Source organism: Acanthochromis polyacanthus, chromosome 8, assembly GCF_021347895.1.
Source record: "Acanthochromis polyacanthus isolate Apoly-LR-REF ecotype Palm Island chromosome 8, KAUST_Apoly_ChrSc, whole genome shotgun sequence".
NCBI lineage: Eukaryota > Metazoa > Chordata > Actinopteri > Pomacentridae > Acanthochromis > Acanthochromis polyacanthus.
The window spans coordinates 13,050,343-13,063,660 of record NC_067120.1 but is presented as its reverse complement, the minus strand read 5'-3'; the positions used below and the strand labels follow the sequence as shown (position 1 = coordinate 13,063,660).

At 42.6% G+C, this 13,318-nt stretch overlaps 1 protein-coding gene across 3 annotated transcripts; it reads left to right on the top strand.

The window, feature by feature from the left end:
• The first annotated feature begins 107 nt into the window (after window positions 1–107).
• On the top strand, window positions 108–13,230 carry slc25a22a (solute carrier family 25 member 22a). 3 transcript variants are annotated; one of them, XM_022197902.2, is made up of 11 exons: window positions 108–389; window positions 6,094–6,291; window positions 6,392–6,517; window positions 6,654–6,709; window positions 6,908–6,998; window positions 7,621–7,675; window positions 8,401–8,461; window positions 8,680–8,824; window positions 8,921–9,075; window positions 9,157–9,232; window positions 9,366–13,230. In XM_022197902.2, exons 2-11 carry the CDS (start codon window positions 6,272–6,274, stop codon window positions 9,517–9,519), a joined length of 939 nt encoding a protein of 312 aa, XP_022053594.1. In that variant the 5' UTR covers window positions 108–389; window positions 6,094–6,271; the 3' UTR covers window positions 9,520–13,230. The 3 variants fall into 3 exon arrangements, with proteins under 3 accessions (XP_022053594.1, XP_022053592.1, XP_051807808.1); XM_022197900.2 differs by having other exon boundaries at window positions 110–301; XM_051951848.1 differs by lacking the exon at window positions 108–389 and adding an exon at window positions 2,487–2,610.
• The last annotated feature ends 88 nt before the right edge of the window (window positions 13,231–13,318 follow it).

The window sequence follows — 13,318 nt, the reverse complement described above, 5'->3', positions numbered from 1 at the left end:
ATGTGTGTGTATTTCTACTACATACCACTAGAGGACCACTGTTTTAAATCCCATTTCTGTTTTTTTTTTATTCCTCCATCGCCAGCCAGGCTGCTCCCTCCTCCTCCTCCTCCTCCTCCTCCTCCTCCTCCTCCCTGCCTGCCTTCACTCCCACCTCCTCCACCTCCCTCCTCCGGACTCAAATGCTACTATCGCCGGTAGGTTAGCTGCTGTCGGTCTGTCAGCCGGAGACACTGACTGTAAAGGCTTTGATTTCTCAGCCCCACCGCCCCGGAGGAGACCACGGAAACAGCTCTGTGCGGTATGTACACACCGGGATGCAGTGGAAAAAGTCCGGTAACGATGTGTCTGTTGGCGTGAAGCCGTTACAGTCTCACCTGGGGATGAAGGTAAAAGCTTGAATTAGATAACACGAAACGCCGTGTGGCATTTAAAGCTGGGGTTTTACGTGTCGCTTCAGTCAGAGGCGGTTAAATCATTTTCCGTTATGTGGCGGCTTCATCCTCCGGTGGTGTGAAGATGCGGGGTTAACGGTAACGTCGGGCCTCTTGCATACTACCGTTATGAAACTGAAAGGTACCGGGGGTCATGAATGTGCCGTTACACACGCTCAGGTGTTACCGTGTGGACGCGTTTCACACGAGCGGTGCTAGCTTAACTCTAACGGTTCGCGCGGACGTTTTTAGCTAGTTTTGATTGTCACCGGCTCATAGTCCGTTATTTCTCCTGCCAGGGAGCCTGTGCGGCCGCCTTGTAGTGTCGGTGTAATTATCATGTGGGCTGGATGTTGGTAGTGGAGGTAAACCCACTTAAACGGTGCCCACCTCCACTCACTGCCAGAGCTGCTGACAGCCTCACACTCTAGCTAAACATTAGCATAGTGTCACCTCTAGAATCAAAGCCAAACATTGCATTTTAACCACAACCTAAGTATTTGGAATTCTTTTTTTTTTTTTACTGAACATCAATGAAGGCGGCCTTTAAACTCCCCGAATGCATTACACGAGTTAAATATTCAACTGCTGAGCAAGCTGTCATGCAAACCTGCAGCCAAGCTTCTTTTACAAATGCATCTCAGAGTATATAATGAAGAGGCCAAGCAGTGTAATAAAGCATTCCTGCTGCCTTGAAATTATTGATGAGCTGAGCCATTCTTGGGTGTAGGGTGACATCCTGTGCTCTCCGCTGGAACTGTTCTACCTTTATACCCAGGACGTTGATTCACCCTCATTTAGCACAAAACAACAGCCATATGTTACATATTAGTTTGCTCTATGGACAGGACCACACTTTGAAGTCCCACAGGCAAGGCTTGCTAAATGTCACTGGTATCCTGTGTGTGCACTGAATGTGAATGATGAGTAGCTGCTGTGTGAAAGTTACAGTCATGCACGGTATCCCTTACTGTAATATGCAAACTGTAACCAGACACTTCAATGATGAATTTGCCATTTTTTTCTTAGGAGAGTCCACCAACAATGGTGTTATTATTTCTTTATCAAGGCCGTAGGAAAGCTGAGATGTAGGCAAAACAGAGGATAAGAGAGAAAAGCCCCAGATGACTCCAGAAACTGGGCCACTAGGGATACCTGCAGTGTCAGAGGAGGGACTAAACACTACACCACCCCTCTGTAAAGAAAGGGTGCTTTTTGCTCCCTGAAAGGCTAGACTTTGCCTACAGCAGGTGATTACAACAATGAATAATTGTGCCAGTGTAATGGGTACACTGTGAACACTTGTTGTGGAAATGCATTGCTGTGTCCAGATCATAACTCTCACTCCTCTGGTTGTAAATGGAGATTGCGAGACAGCTTCTGTAAGTAGGCATTAGGTTTATAATCCTGATGCTGTGGGGAAGAGGGAATAGTAATCAGATTTATGTGTGACACCACAAATTTCCTCTCTTATTCCTGCACATCCGTGGATGTCCAAAAATGGATCTTATAAACCATCATTTATAAAAATAAAAAAAAAGCACCATAATAGCATCATAGTAGCTGTTGGTTCATCGTGAAAAACAGTAGATATATAGCTGTCAGTGCAGAGGACTGCTTTAAACCCATTCCTCTAATAAATAATCACGCAACAAATATGCAAAGATTTTTCTCTGGAGCCAAGTCATATAATTCTAGCTCACATTAGCTTTGCAGTATATTCAAATTGTGTTATTAACTGGCTACAGAAGGAGTGTAAAACTGAACAGATTGAGTTTTATATTAGATCTGCACTCTGTACTCTTGCATCTCAGGGAAGTACTTGACATCTGATGGAGGATTGCAGAAACACTCTTGTGTCTGCAACCGTGCTCAGTGCTCTGTAGATGGCTTAGAGTTTGCAGTGTGTTAATCAGACTAGTCCATGTGAGACAGATGGACTGATAACAACAGCCTGCACCGCACTCATGAGGAGGACTCGTGTGATTTTCACTTCTTTACTGTCTTCAGCTCGACACTGTCACGTGAGCTGAGTGCTGACTTCCACAGTGCTTTGTCACTACAGCTACTCACTTCCTTTTATCATTCACCCAACTCATTGTCGTTTCGTCAGCAAGACCTTCACCCTCTTGGCACTCGAGAACAAACAAGCTGCCAAGGAGCTGTGATGGGCAAGGTAATTTTTTCCTCTGGTTGATTTGAATGGAAGCAGTGACATTTGCATTCAGTTTTGCATCGGAAATACACTGGGGTGGATTTGTGTCCAGATTTTCAGTATCTGTTGGATTATATATTTTTTTATCTTTCTGTAATTCTATTGTGAGTGAAATGTGCTTCAGGGCAGATTAGTACAAGCGTCTAGCTACAGCACTTCTTCCCTGATTTCTACCTGTTCAGTTTTGTCAGCATGCACCTCCAGTGTGCATACTCATTTATATTGTTGGGAGATGAAACAGCTGATTCTTGTGAATTTAATGTGTCAATACAAACATGCATCTGTCAGTTGATTCACTTATTTTTACCCAAAAATGGTCAAAGTTCTTTGTTTAAAAAAATCACTTCATTTAGATTTAAGTTGTTAAAATTCACAGTATGCTCTTTATCTGATAAAAAAGTATTAAAACCAATGTCAAAATATTGCACTTCTTTAATTTTATTCCTATAATTGTATTCATTTCAATTATTTAGTCTTATTTATATCTTAAATTCTGTTTCCTATTCGCTATTATGATCAAATTTTCTTTAAATTATCATTATTAGCATGTGCTATTGTACATTATTACCCTTAATCAATGGTAGCTGAAAGATTTTTTTTTTGCTTTCAGATGAGAAAATGACCTAGAATCACATTTATAATAGCCATCCCTTTGTGATGCATTATTCTTTGTAGTGCATATAAAATGTGGTATCGTTTATAAATGGTATGCAGAGCATTATGCAACCTCTGCCCTACCTTCACAAGAGCGCATGGACCAAAGCATTAAACTTAAAGCACTGGTCCGGGATTGGTTCAAGTTTTTTATGGTCACTTTAACTTCTAGCAACAGATTTCATGTAGATTGTTAATGTGTTCTTGTCAGTAAGGCAGGGTTGATTGCCCCATTGTTCAAGTCCAAGTGATGAACATGCGTCAAAGGTCAAGGATCTGAACTGTTATCTGTCTCAGTTTGTACCTGAACTCCATGTCAAGTGTGTCTAATCGCTCGTTTAGAAAGGCCTGGCTTAAACTCAAGGTTCTGCATATTGTTTACTCATCAGTGCTTAGTAGCTCCAGTGATAAAGACTCAAAATATGACCTCAGTGCGAGTGTATGTGTGTCTGTCTGGTTGGCTGGTTTGATAAAATGTTTTTTAGTCAGATTTTCCCCATTTTATTGTCTTGTTCGCCTGAAGTATTTATGTGAATTCAAAAATGACTTCTAGAGGTGTGCTTATGTGAGGTCTCGTGAAAAATTCCACTGCAGCTTCCTGACTGTTTAATTTTTGTCATGCTGTGAGAGTTAAAGAAAAAACTCCTTGTAGATTTGGTTGATGAGCAGTGGCTCTGCCTTCGGACTCTGCACACAGAGGCTAGTTGTTTCCGTACAGACTCCAATTGTCATGACAAGACACTACAGCCTGGCTATGGCTGGGGGTCAGATGAATGTCCTGGTGCAGACGCTGTCGTGTGGTGTGGATGAAGGGAAGTGGACGAGTAAAGCTGCAGGCATGGAGGACAAGGAGGTAGATGTCTGTTTGGTAGGTGACTCATATGAGACCGCAATCATCTTTACAACCCATACATTTTCTCTTCAGTCCAGACCATGTAGTCTGCTTGGAATTATGATTTAAGGAGGTGTTGAAGTGTTAAGCAGCTAGTGATAAACGGTAAGAGGACAACTGGCGATGGAGGTGGACTGAAGTCAGCTGTGTGAAGACCCAGGGAGCAGAGAGGAGGACGCTGCTCAGACAAACACCAGGGAGGCGGCTCACTGACCTGCTCTGACCCCCTCCCTCCTCCACCTCTGGAGCCGAGGGCCTCAAGTCTCCATCTAAGCTAAACACACCAGACTGCAGCTGCACTCTTGCCCAGATACGCTCATCGGAAACTTAAACATCCACCCCTGCAGTGCTATCTCCCTGGAAGAAGATCTGAGAGATTCGTGATGCCGGCGCTGTATGACTGAACGTATATGCACTTCACAAAGAAAACCCACAAGTCAGCAAAGATCTGGGACGGAAAAGCTGTGTTTGAGAGTCGTGACTCGTGACTGAGGGAAATGACGGGGGAGGGCTGGTGGGAAGGAGAGAGAAGGAGGCGGGTTGCACACGGGCAGGCAGGTTGTGATTGGTGGATGGAGGGGGTGGAGAGAATAAATGGGGAAATGGGAAGCATCTTTTCACACTGAGGGCATTCTGTACCAAAAATAGGGAGCATCTTGGCTTCATCACACGTATTTCATCTGTTTTCTGTAAAGTCGACTGCAGAGGCCTGAGCTTCCACAATATTACCCCAGTTTCACAATGAAAGCGCTTATGCATAAAACATGAGTATTCAAGGGCACGCGTGACGCAGAGATGTTGCACTGGTGATGGATTTGTTTAACAGAAAGTAATCCTCCACAGTGAAGGCTTTACTTTGAGGGAGCTGTCAGTAATGCTGCATGATATTGCTTCACTACATACACTAATGACGTGCAGAACTCCTGAGAATCAGCAATAGCAAGTACTTGATTAGTCTCACTATTTTCACAATATAATAGCAGTTTCAGTTCTTTTTTGAGCAAACATGCCAAACATTCTCATTCATTTCCATTTACTGCTCTTTGTCTTATGTGATCATAAACTGAGTTTTAGAGTGCTGGTCACACCTCCCACTGCGCTGTATTTCAGGGCTGTATTTGTTTAGTCTTCATTGCACCTGGGAGTAAAATCATACAGTTCTTCTTTCTGCATTACAGCCTGGGAACCCTTTTATAATCATTCCTTAAACTTCCAATTTTACCCAAACAAATGAAAACACAAAGCCAGCATTTTTGGAAACTTCTCCATTTTGGCATGAGGAAATGAGAAAACAGTTCTTAGTGGACAAATATCCAACAGAAAGAGATGCATTTTTAAAATTGTACTGGCTTCATGTGGTTCTACATACTTGCAGTTTCTCTGTGATTTGTGGGTTACATAAAGTGGAATGAACTCTCGACTGACGACCGCAGAGTCACTGACCGATATTCCCCATTGGACGAACACCTGTTTTTCAGGCAGCACATTGACAGCAGCACTCCCATCTTTCATGTCACTTTTGAAAAGAACCAAACTAAAATGCTTTAAGTTGTAGTTTCTAATGAGCTCTAGCTGCCTTAGCATTTAACTTTGAAAACAAGTGTCAAACTTCCAAATAAGCATAATGTACCAGAACACGCAAAGTCTGAATTGTAAGAATATTTCTGAATATGTCCAGACTCATCAATAAAATGATAAAGTAATTCATATTAAAAACAATCCTCAGTTGCTGCTCTGACCAGTTGATGTTTTTCAGTAGCTTTTAACTTAAACAGACCCATGTTGAAATGTTTGTCAGGACAACATTGCCTCATCAGAACTTTGGAAATGTACTTTATAAAGTGCTTCTGTTGACCTAATTGGACTGTCAGCTCTGAACATCGTGTGTTTCTTTACAGATATCTCCCAACTTGAATTAACAACTGCAAGGAGACAAGTGGACGAAAGATAATCCTTCCACATAATCCCACTCGGACAGAGGAACACCACTCTAACACGCAACAAAAGAAAAAGAACGGCACCCGAGTGACCAGCTAACAGACACGTTGAACTTTGACCAGACGGGGCTTGAGATAAATGGCTGACAAGCAGATCAGGTGAGGCTGAATGTGGCTGCAAAGGTTTAGAGCAAAATGGTGGCTTTGCTTTTAATCTACTTAACTTTAACACTTTATGTTTTTGTCCCGTTTTCTTCAGTTTGCCTGCCAAATTGATCAATGGGGGGATCGCTGGCCTGATCGGAGTGACCTGTGTGTTTCCCATTGACCTGGCCAAGACTCGCTTGCAAAACCAGCAAAATGGATCTCGCCTTTACACCAGCATGTACGGAATTTTAGCGTTTTTGCTTTCACACATGAACAGCTTCTATCTGGGCAATAGTGAGGATGAATAATTAGTATTGCTTGGATTGTCTGGCAACACTTTGACTAACATATCACAACTCCTGGATGTGTTTCAGGTCAGATTGCCTTATTAAGACCATCCGATCAGAGGGGTATTTTGGGATGTACCGAGGTAAGATGGACAAAAATGAGAAGCATCTCAGCTGTTTGGTTGCATAGGATTTTACTTCTAGCTTCACAGTGAGACTACAGACATCAGATACAGTTATATGTGTGGCTATACAGGTAATTGTGGGCAAAACCTTCCACTGAAAACCATCTAATTGTTTTTCCGTTTTCCTTTGGCTCTCCGTCCTTTTTATCTTCCCAGGTGCTGCGGTGAACTTGACACTAGTCACGCCAGAGAAAGCCATCAAATTGGCTGCTAATGACTTCTTCAGGCATCACCTCTCCAAAGATGGGTGAGGGATGAAAGTGCTGACAGGCTGACTGACAGACACCCCCTCCCCTGTGTGATTAACCGGCGTGTTTACTAACATACGACCTGACACATTAGCTGTCTGTATTCTCGCCACTGCTCCCGTTAATCCTCCAACTTTCTGTCATCTCCTCCGAGGCACCGCACACCTTTCATGATGATTTGTTAACTGCCTGGCTTATAAATAGAGATTTACTTGCACGTGTCAGCAGATGTTCTGTCTGAAATCATGAAGTAAAATTAGCACATAATGGTATCGCATGTCAAACATTAGCGAGCATCATCTGGTGCTGCTGAAAGTGAGCCCCCATTGTCCACCATGAGCACCATCTGCATAGATAGTTTTCTGGGGCATCTCTCTCCATCGCTATGGTGACAAACATGCAGGCTGATGAATGATTGACTTGTCTGGTGTAGCTGCTTGCCTTGTAAATTATTAATCTGTCCTTGTGCCTGACATGTTGATATGGAAGACAAAGATTAGCATCAGCAGCACCGGTGGTGACAACTCCTTTTTCGTAGACTGGGGAAATAAAGTTGTCTCGCTCTCACATTGTCAATCTACCGTGTGCTTTAATCTGATCTTTCCTTTTTTTTCCCTCCAGAAAACTCACTCTGGTCAAAGAGATGCTTGCTGGGTGTGGGGCAGGTACATGCCAGGTGAGTGAGTGAGATGCTGCTTTGATTGCATCCCCTGCTTCTCCATCTGGAACTCCCAACTTTAGTGCTTCCAGAGTCAGATCACATAAAAAAAATAAATAAAAAAAATCTTCCATTGCTTCTTTGGTCTCTGCAGTCTGCCAGAATTAGCCCCAACCACATTTAAATGCGACGTGGTCGTCATAGAAACGTGCTTGCGGTTTGTAGATTGTGTTATCTGTGATGTGAATGTGACCTGTAACGTTCCGTTTTAGTGAATGATTTGTAATCACTGAAATGTTGTCCTGTTAGCAGGCGATACAGTGGCAGTGAGATGTGAGTGATCAGATAAGACGTGAGAGTGCTTGGCCATGTGCACCGAGCGAGTGAGTCAGAGGGAAATGCCTGTTGTCAATGAGGGCAAAGGCTTCAAGCCCAAGGAACGTGATTAGATTAAGTGTAGCAGGCCTTGGATTAAGATTGCGGGTGAGAACATAGCCATCTCACCCTTAATCCAGTTAACTAGTTACTACTGCGTGGATTACAGAGGAAAACAAGGATTGACGTTTTGCTAATGCATGCCAGTAGATTTACACTAGAAACATGCCTGTGCTGACACACTTGGTACAGTCCTAAACTCTGACTTCCAAATGCGTTGCACAGACATGGATAAGAGGTGGGCTCATTTGTTTACAGTGTGTATATGTTAACATGTGCTTGACACCTTTATTTTGCTTCTGTTATAGGTTATTGTCACAACTCCTATGGAGATGTTGAAAATCCAGCTCCAAGACGCTGGGCGAATTGGTAAGAGGAAATTAAATTCAGATGGTGGTTTAACAAAGAATCAAGTATTGGTTATACACTGGAGAAACAGTGGCCTCATGTGGTCATATCAGACATTAGAGCTTTTTCCTCGTTTCTGCTTGCTGTTATAAATTCCAAATGTCTACCCCATATAACTATTCTTAGCATAGGGTGACACTTTTTCTGTAATTAATGTTGTGTTTTATTGTGCACCACAGCTGCTCAGAGGAAACTGATGCCAGAGACGGTGGCAGCAGGTACTGTGGAGACCAAATCTCCGACAGCCATGCAGATCACCAGAGAATTGCTGAGGGAAAAGGGCATTGCTGGGCTGTATAAAGGCCTCGGTGCCACATTGCTCAGGTGACACAGATCCGACAACCAGGCTCTAATTTTACAAACCAAATGCAATAAATTTCTTCTTCTTACTGTGACTGTCTCCTCTCTCTGTTTTTGTAGGGATGTTCCTTTCTCCATCATCTATTTCCCCCTTTTTGCCAACCTAAATAACCTAGGAAAAAGAGGCGTGGACGGTCCCGCTCCTTTCTACGTGTCGTTTATATCAGGCTGCCTTGCAGGGAGCACAGCGGCTGTTGCTGTCAACCCTGTTGATGGTGAGCGGTGGGACTGTGGACTCAGCAATGTGTGCGCTCATTCTTGATGCTATGTGCTCACCTGAAATCATTGTGTTGCAGTTATAAAGACTAGACTGCAGTCCCTGACCCGAGGGAGCACAGAAGACACGTACAGTGGAGTGACTGACTGTATCAGGTGACCTCATTATGTCTTTACTGATACACCATGTGTGAGGCTGCAAGGATAGTTAGCTTTAATGTCTACTGGCACGTCACTAGTGCTGGCTGTGTGTTTCAGTTTATGTAATGAGCTTTTGTTTGCTCTCTAGGAAAATTTTGCGTAATGAGGGTCCATCAGCCTTCCTGAAGGGAGCCTACTGTCGAGCCTTGGTCATCGCACCTCTGTTTGGCATCGCCCAGGTGGTCTACTTCCTGGGTGTGGGTGAATTTCTCCTCAGCTTCTTGCCTAAAAAAGACAACTAAGAAGCGTCTCCTTTCTGCCTTCCCCTCCCATAACGCATTCCCCCAACTACATGAGGATTCATCTCATTCTGAAGGAAATTCTTGATGGGTCATAGTTTGACCAGTCAGTGTGTTTTGTTTTAAATCTGTTGTGTTGAATGTTTTATATATATATATATATATATAGTTCAGGACGGAGCCTTCGTTTGCCAAGCTGCCTACGGTGGCACACGAATTCCAGTCGGCAGGCTCAGCTAGCTCTCTGGAAATGAAGCCACAAATATCAGTAGAAGTTTTAAAAGGAACATTGCTTTATCATTACAACATTTCACTGCATTTTTGAATATGATTGTTGAATTGTCAGAGTAGATGTACTGCCCTCGGTTGCTGCAGTTCTGCAAACGCTACAGTACCTAATTTTTTAAAAGTTCATTAGCCTTTTAATGACAGAGAAGACCCTAGCAATTTTAAATGATAAATTATAAGTAATTTAAATCAAAAATGAAATGCACATTCCTCATTTAGAAAGATATCTGAGAATATTACGTCTGGTAGGATGCTCTTAGAAATTCTTATTTTCCCCGGATCGTGTGTCTTAAAGTCGACACACATAGAATTAGAGTAAAAGACATGCCTGTGTTCCAGACAAAGACCCAGGCACAGTGTGTTGATGTGATACCAGCACAGATCTCTGTGATCTTTCCTGAGAAGCCACTTCCCTTCCTGTAAGTGGTTTTAATGAACTCAGCCATTCTGCTCCGAGCACGCTTTGATTGCCTTGGCTTTTTGCGTAGATCAGGTTCCATATGATATTTAGTGCTACCACAATGGTTCGGCTGTTTTTCTTGCCTGGAAGACATCTCAGATTCCTGGTTACACCCTGGACTGAAGCAGCAGTGTACAACATTTGGGCATTATGCACAAGCTACACGTTAAACCTGAGACAGAATCCCAAAAATGCTGCTGCTGCTTTGTGCTTCTGTGAATCAAAACTGTACGGCATGTTGTACCTCTGACCACACCCCAATCAGTGATGTAGCAGCAGGAGTTTCTCCTTTGTGGAAAAAAAACACCTGCTGTGACATCACTGATTGGATTGTGGCCTAAAGTGCAGCAGCAGTTTTGTGCCACGTGTGATTCATCATGGATTCAGACAAAACCGCTAAAACACTAAAAGGAGTGAAAGTCGTTTTGACAGAAATTCACATTATTAGCTATTATTCTGACAAATGGTCTGACATCACCTGCTGACACCTGTGAGTACCGTCGTCCATTGTGGAGCCACTAAGTCAGGAGCAGTCCGTGCCCCTTAGATTCACACCTAATTCATTTTGTTTACAGTTGAGGTCACACTCAATTTTTAATTCTTTGTCCAAACTTGAATTCAGTGGCAGGACCCAAAGAGCTAATGAAAAACCATTCTTTGTCGCAAACCAATGTGTTCTCGGTGTGCTATGATTTTTTTTTTTTTTTTTTACCAAACATCTCTGCTTGTTTGCTTTAAAGGTTTTGTTTGCTTTAAGCTGGTAGGGAAAGCAGCCCTGTCCTATCTTGTTTATGCATCACAGCACTGAAGCCCTGCCATTGGTTTATCTCGTCGGAGATCAAGGTGACTTTGATGTGTATTATCCAATCACATTCCTTCCTCGCTCCCACTCTTCAAGCAGCTCGTCAATTGTACCGTTGCACTGTAGATACACGATGCAACTTTTCAGTGTCGTATCATTTGTGGGAGTGAGCTTTATTTATCGATATTCCTTTCTATAGGCAGTATAGCACTCTATATTTGTATGTGTTGTTTTTTCTGTCAAAGTGTCCACCTTAACTATATTGTACATATGCAGATGATATGAACTTTATGTTATAGCATTTATTGTTTGTTTTGTACATGATGGCTTATTTGCACACCTACCTCTCCAGCTCCCCCCCCTCCTCAATTCATATTGTGGTAATTTTATGTTATGATGACGTGGACATATCAAATGAAGTAACATTAATGCAACAAGTATCATTTGATCTTAAATGCAGCACATTAATGAGGGTTTTTTTTGTTTTACTGTATGCAAAGGGGAGTTTAGATCTTGTTAGATGGATTTTTGGAGGTGCCATTTCCCCCGAGCTGTCGGTGAAGTCTTTGGGTTCAACCTGTTTCCTACTGTTTAATTAACTAGGACCAAATGAAGCATCGTGTAATGCTCATAGACACGTGGTTAGTTTTAAAGGGAATGAGTTACGGCACAGTTATGGAACTGAAATGTAATATGCTCTGGACAAGGCCAGTAGGGACCTAATGTAGATCTGTCTGTTTGAATGGTGCTTCTTTCATGAGGTAGCTGCAATATAACGGTGGCGGCGCTAACGACCAAGGCTGTACTGACTGAATAACATGTGAGCTCATCTCAGCTTTATCAGTGTCCTGAAAGCCATAGGTCAGGGAGGGACGGCTAGACATCGACCGGCACCTCCAGCCGTTTTGGCAGAAGCTGAGCCAACCTGGCTTCATAGATTCCTGTCGTAGTTTTTTGACATTCCGAGTTCATCTCATATACGCTGTTGTTGTGATCAAAATTGCCTCATTTTTTGTGTTGTTGAGATTATTGTCGATTGCGATCTTTTGAATCCCGCACCCCTCCCCGTCACTATTTTCGCCTGTTTTCGGTCGAATCTTGAAATTGTCGTGCAAGTCTTTTTGTTTTTACTCAGCTGTGAATTTCCACTGACCTTGTGAATATGGTTTTGTATGTGTGTCTGACGGTGTAGTGCTGTAGTTGATGTGTAGTTGTTAGTGTGGCTCTGCAGTATTTTTCTCTTTAATTGTCAGTCCCATGCTCTCTCTTCCCCTTTTTCTTTCTGTCTGTCACACTTCCTCTGCCATCTACTCTACCCAGCATCCACCGCCGGGGTGCAGGGTGACACAGAGGAACCTCTAAAACACCAAATGTATGACTTAGAGTGTATACAATCACAGAAAGCACAAAGGATTATTAGGCACAAGAAACCACGTGGCCCAAGTTCTTGGAAATCCGTGTGCTTCTTCTGCACACATGAGTATTGTTTCTGTGCAGATGTTGACTGAAATTAACTTTATAGTCTTGTAAGAAAAGTTTGTCTATGTCTGTAAAATACTGGATCCATAGGGCTGAGACAACAGCTCAGGCGATGGTGTCCACTATGTTACCCCGTCAGCAGTTATCCACAAAATGTATATCGCCTACATATTCTAAATGAATCAGATATAAGAATGTAACTTAGATATTATAAGATGTATTATAATTATAGTGAAGAGTTTATTACATTTTAATCTAAAGATTTGTGCTTTACACATTCACTGAGAAATTAATGAACCAGCTCACTGATATGCAATAAGTAGAAACCACGCACGAATACACAATATTAAGAAGAGAAAACACAGAAAAGAAAACACCTGTCAATCACAACATCACACAATGTATGAATAATGCAACCGGGGACCTTGGAGGCCTTTTGGGGTCTGAGCTCACTTTAGGCCTCTGTTCTCTTCCTCCAAGAGGAATCGTGCATTACAGCACTTTAAAACAAGGACCCCCACCCCACTGTCCATCTATGAAGTCTCTCTATGACATAGAGGGTGTTTATGAATATGTGTGGTGAATGACACAGTTGTCCTAGACATTGTTTACAATGCAATGGAAAAAAAGAGAAAATATTATGTTCCCTGTCACAATTTGCTGTTCAATAAAATGACTGTCCTCAGATCGACTGCTGCAGTGTTCTGTGCCGAAGGTTATGGTGTGTTTTCCCTCCCTGCTCATCACTGTATTTGCTTTTAAGGTTCACCAGT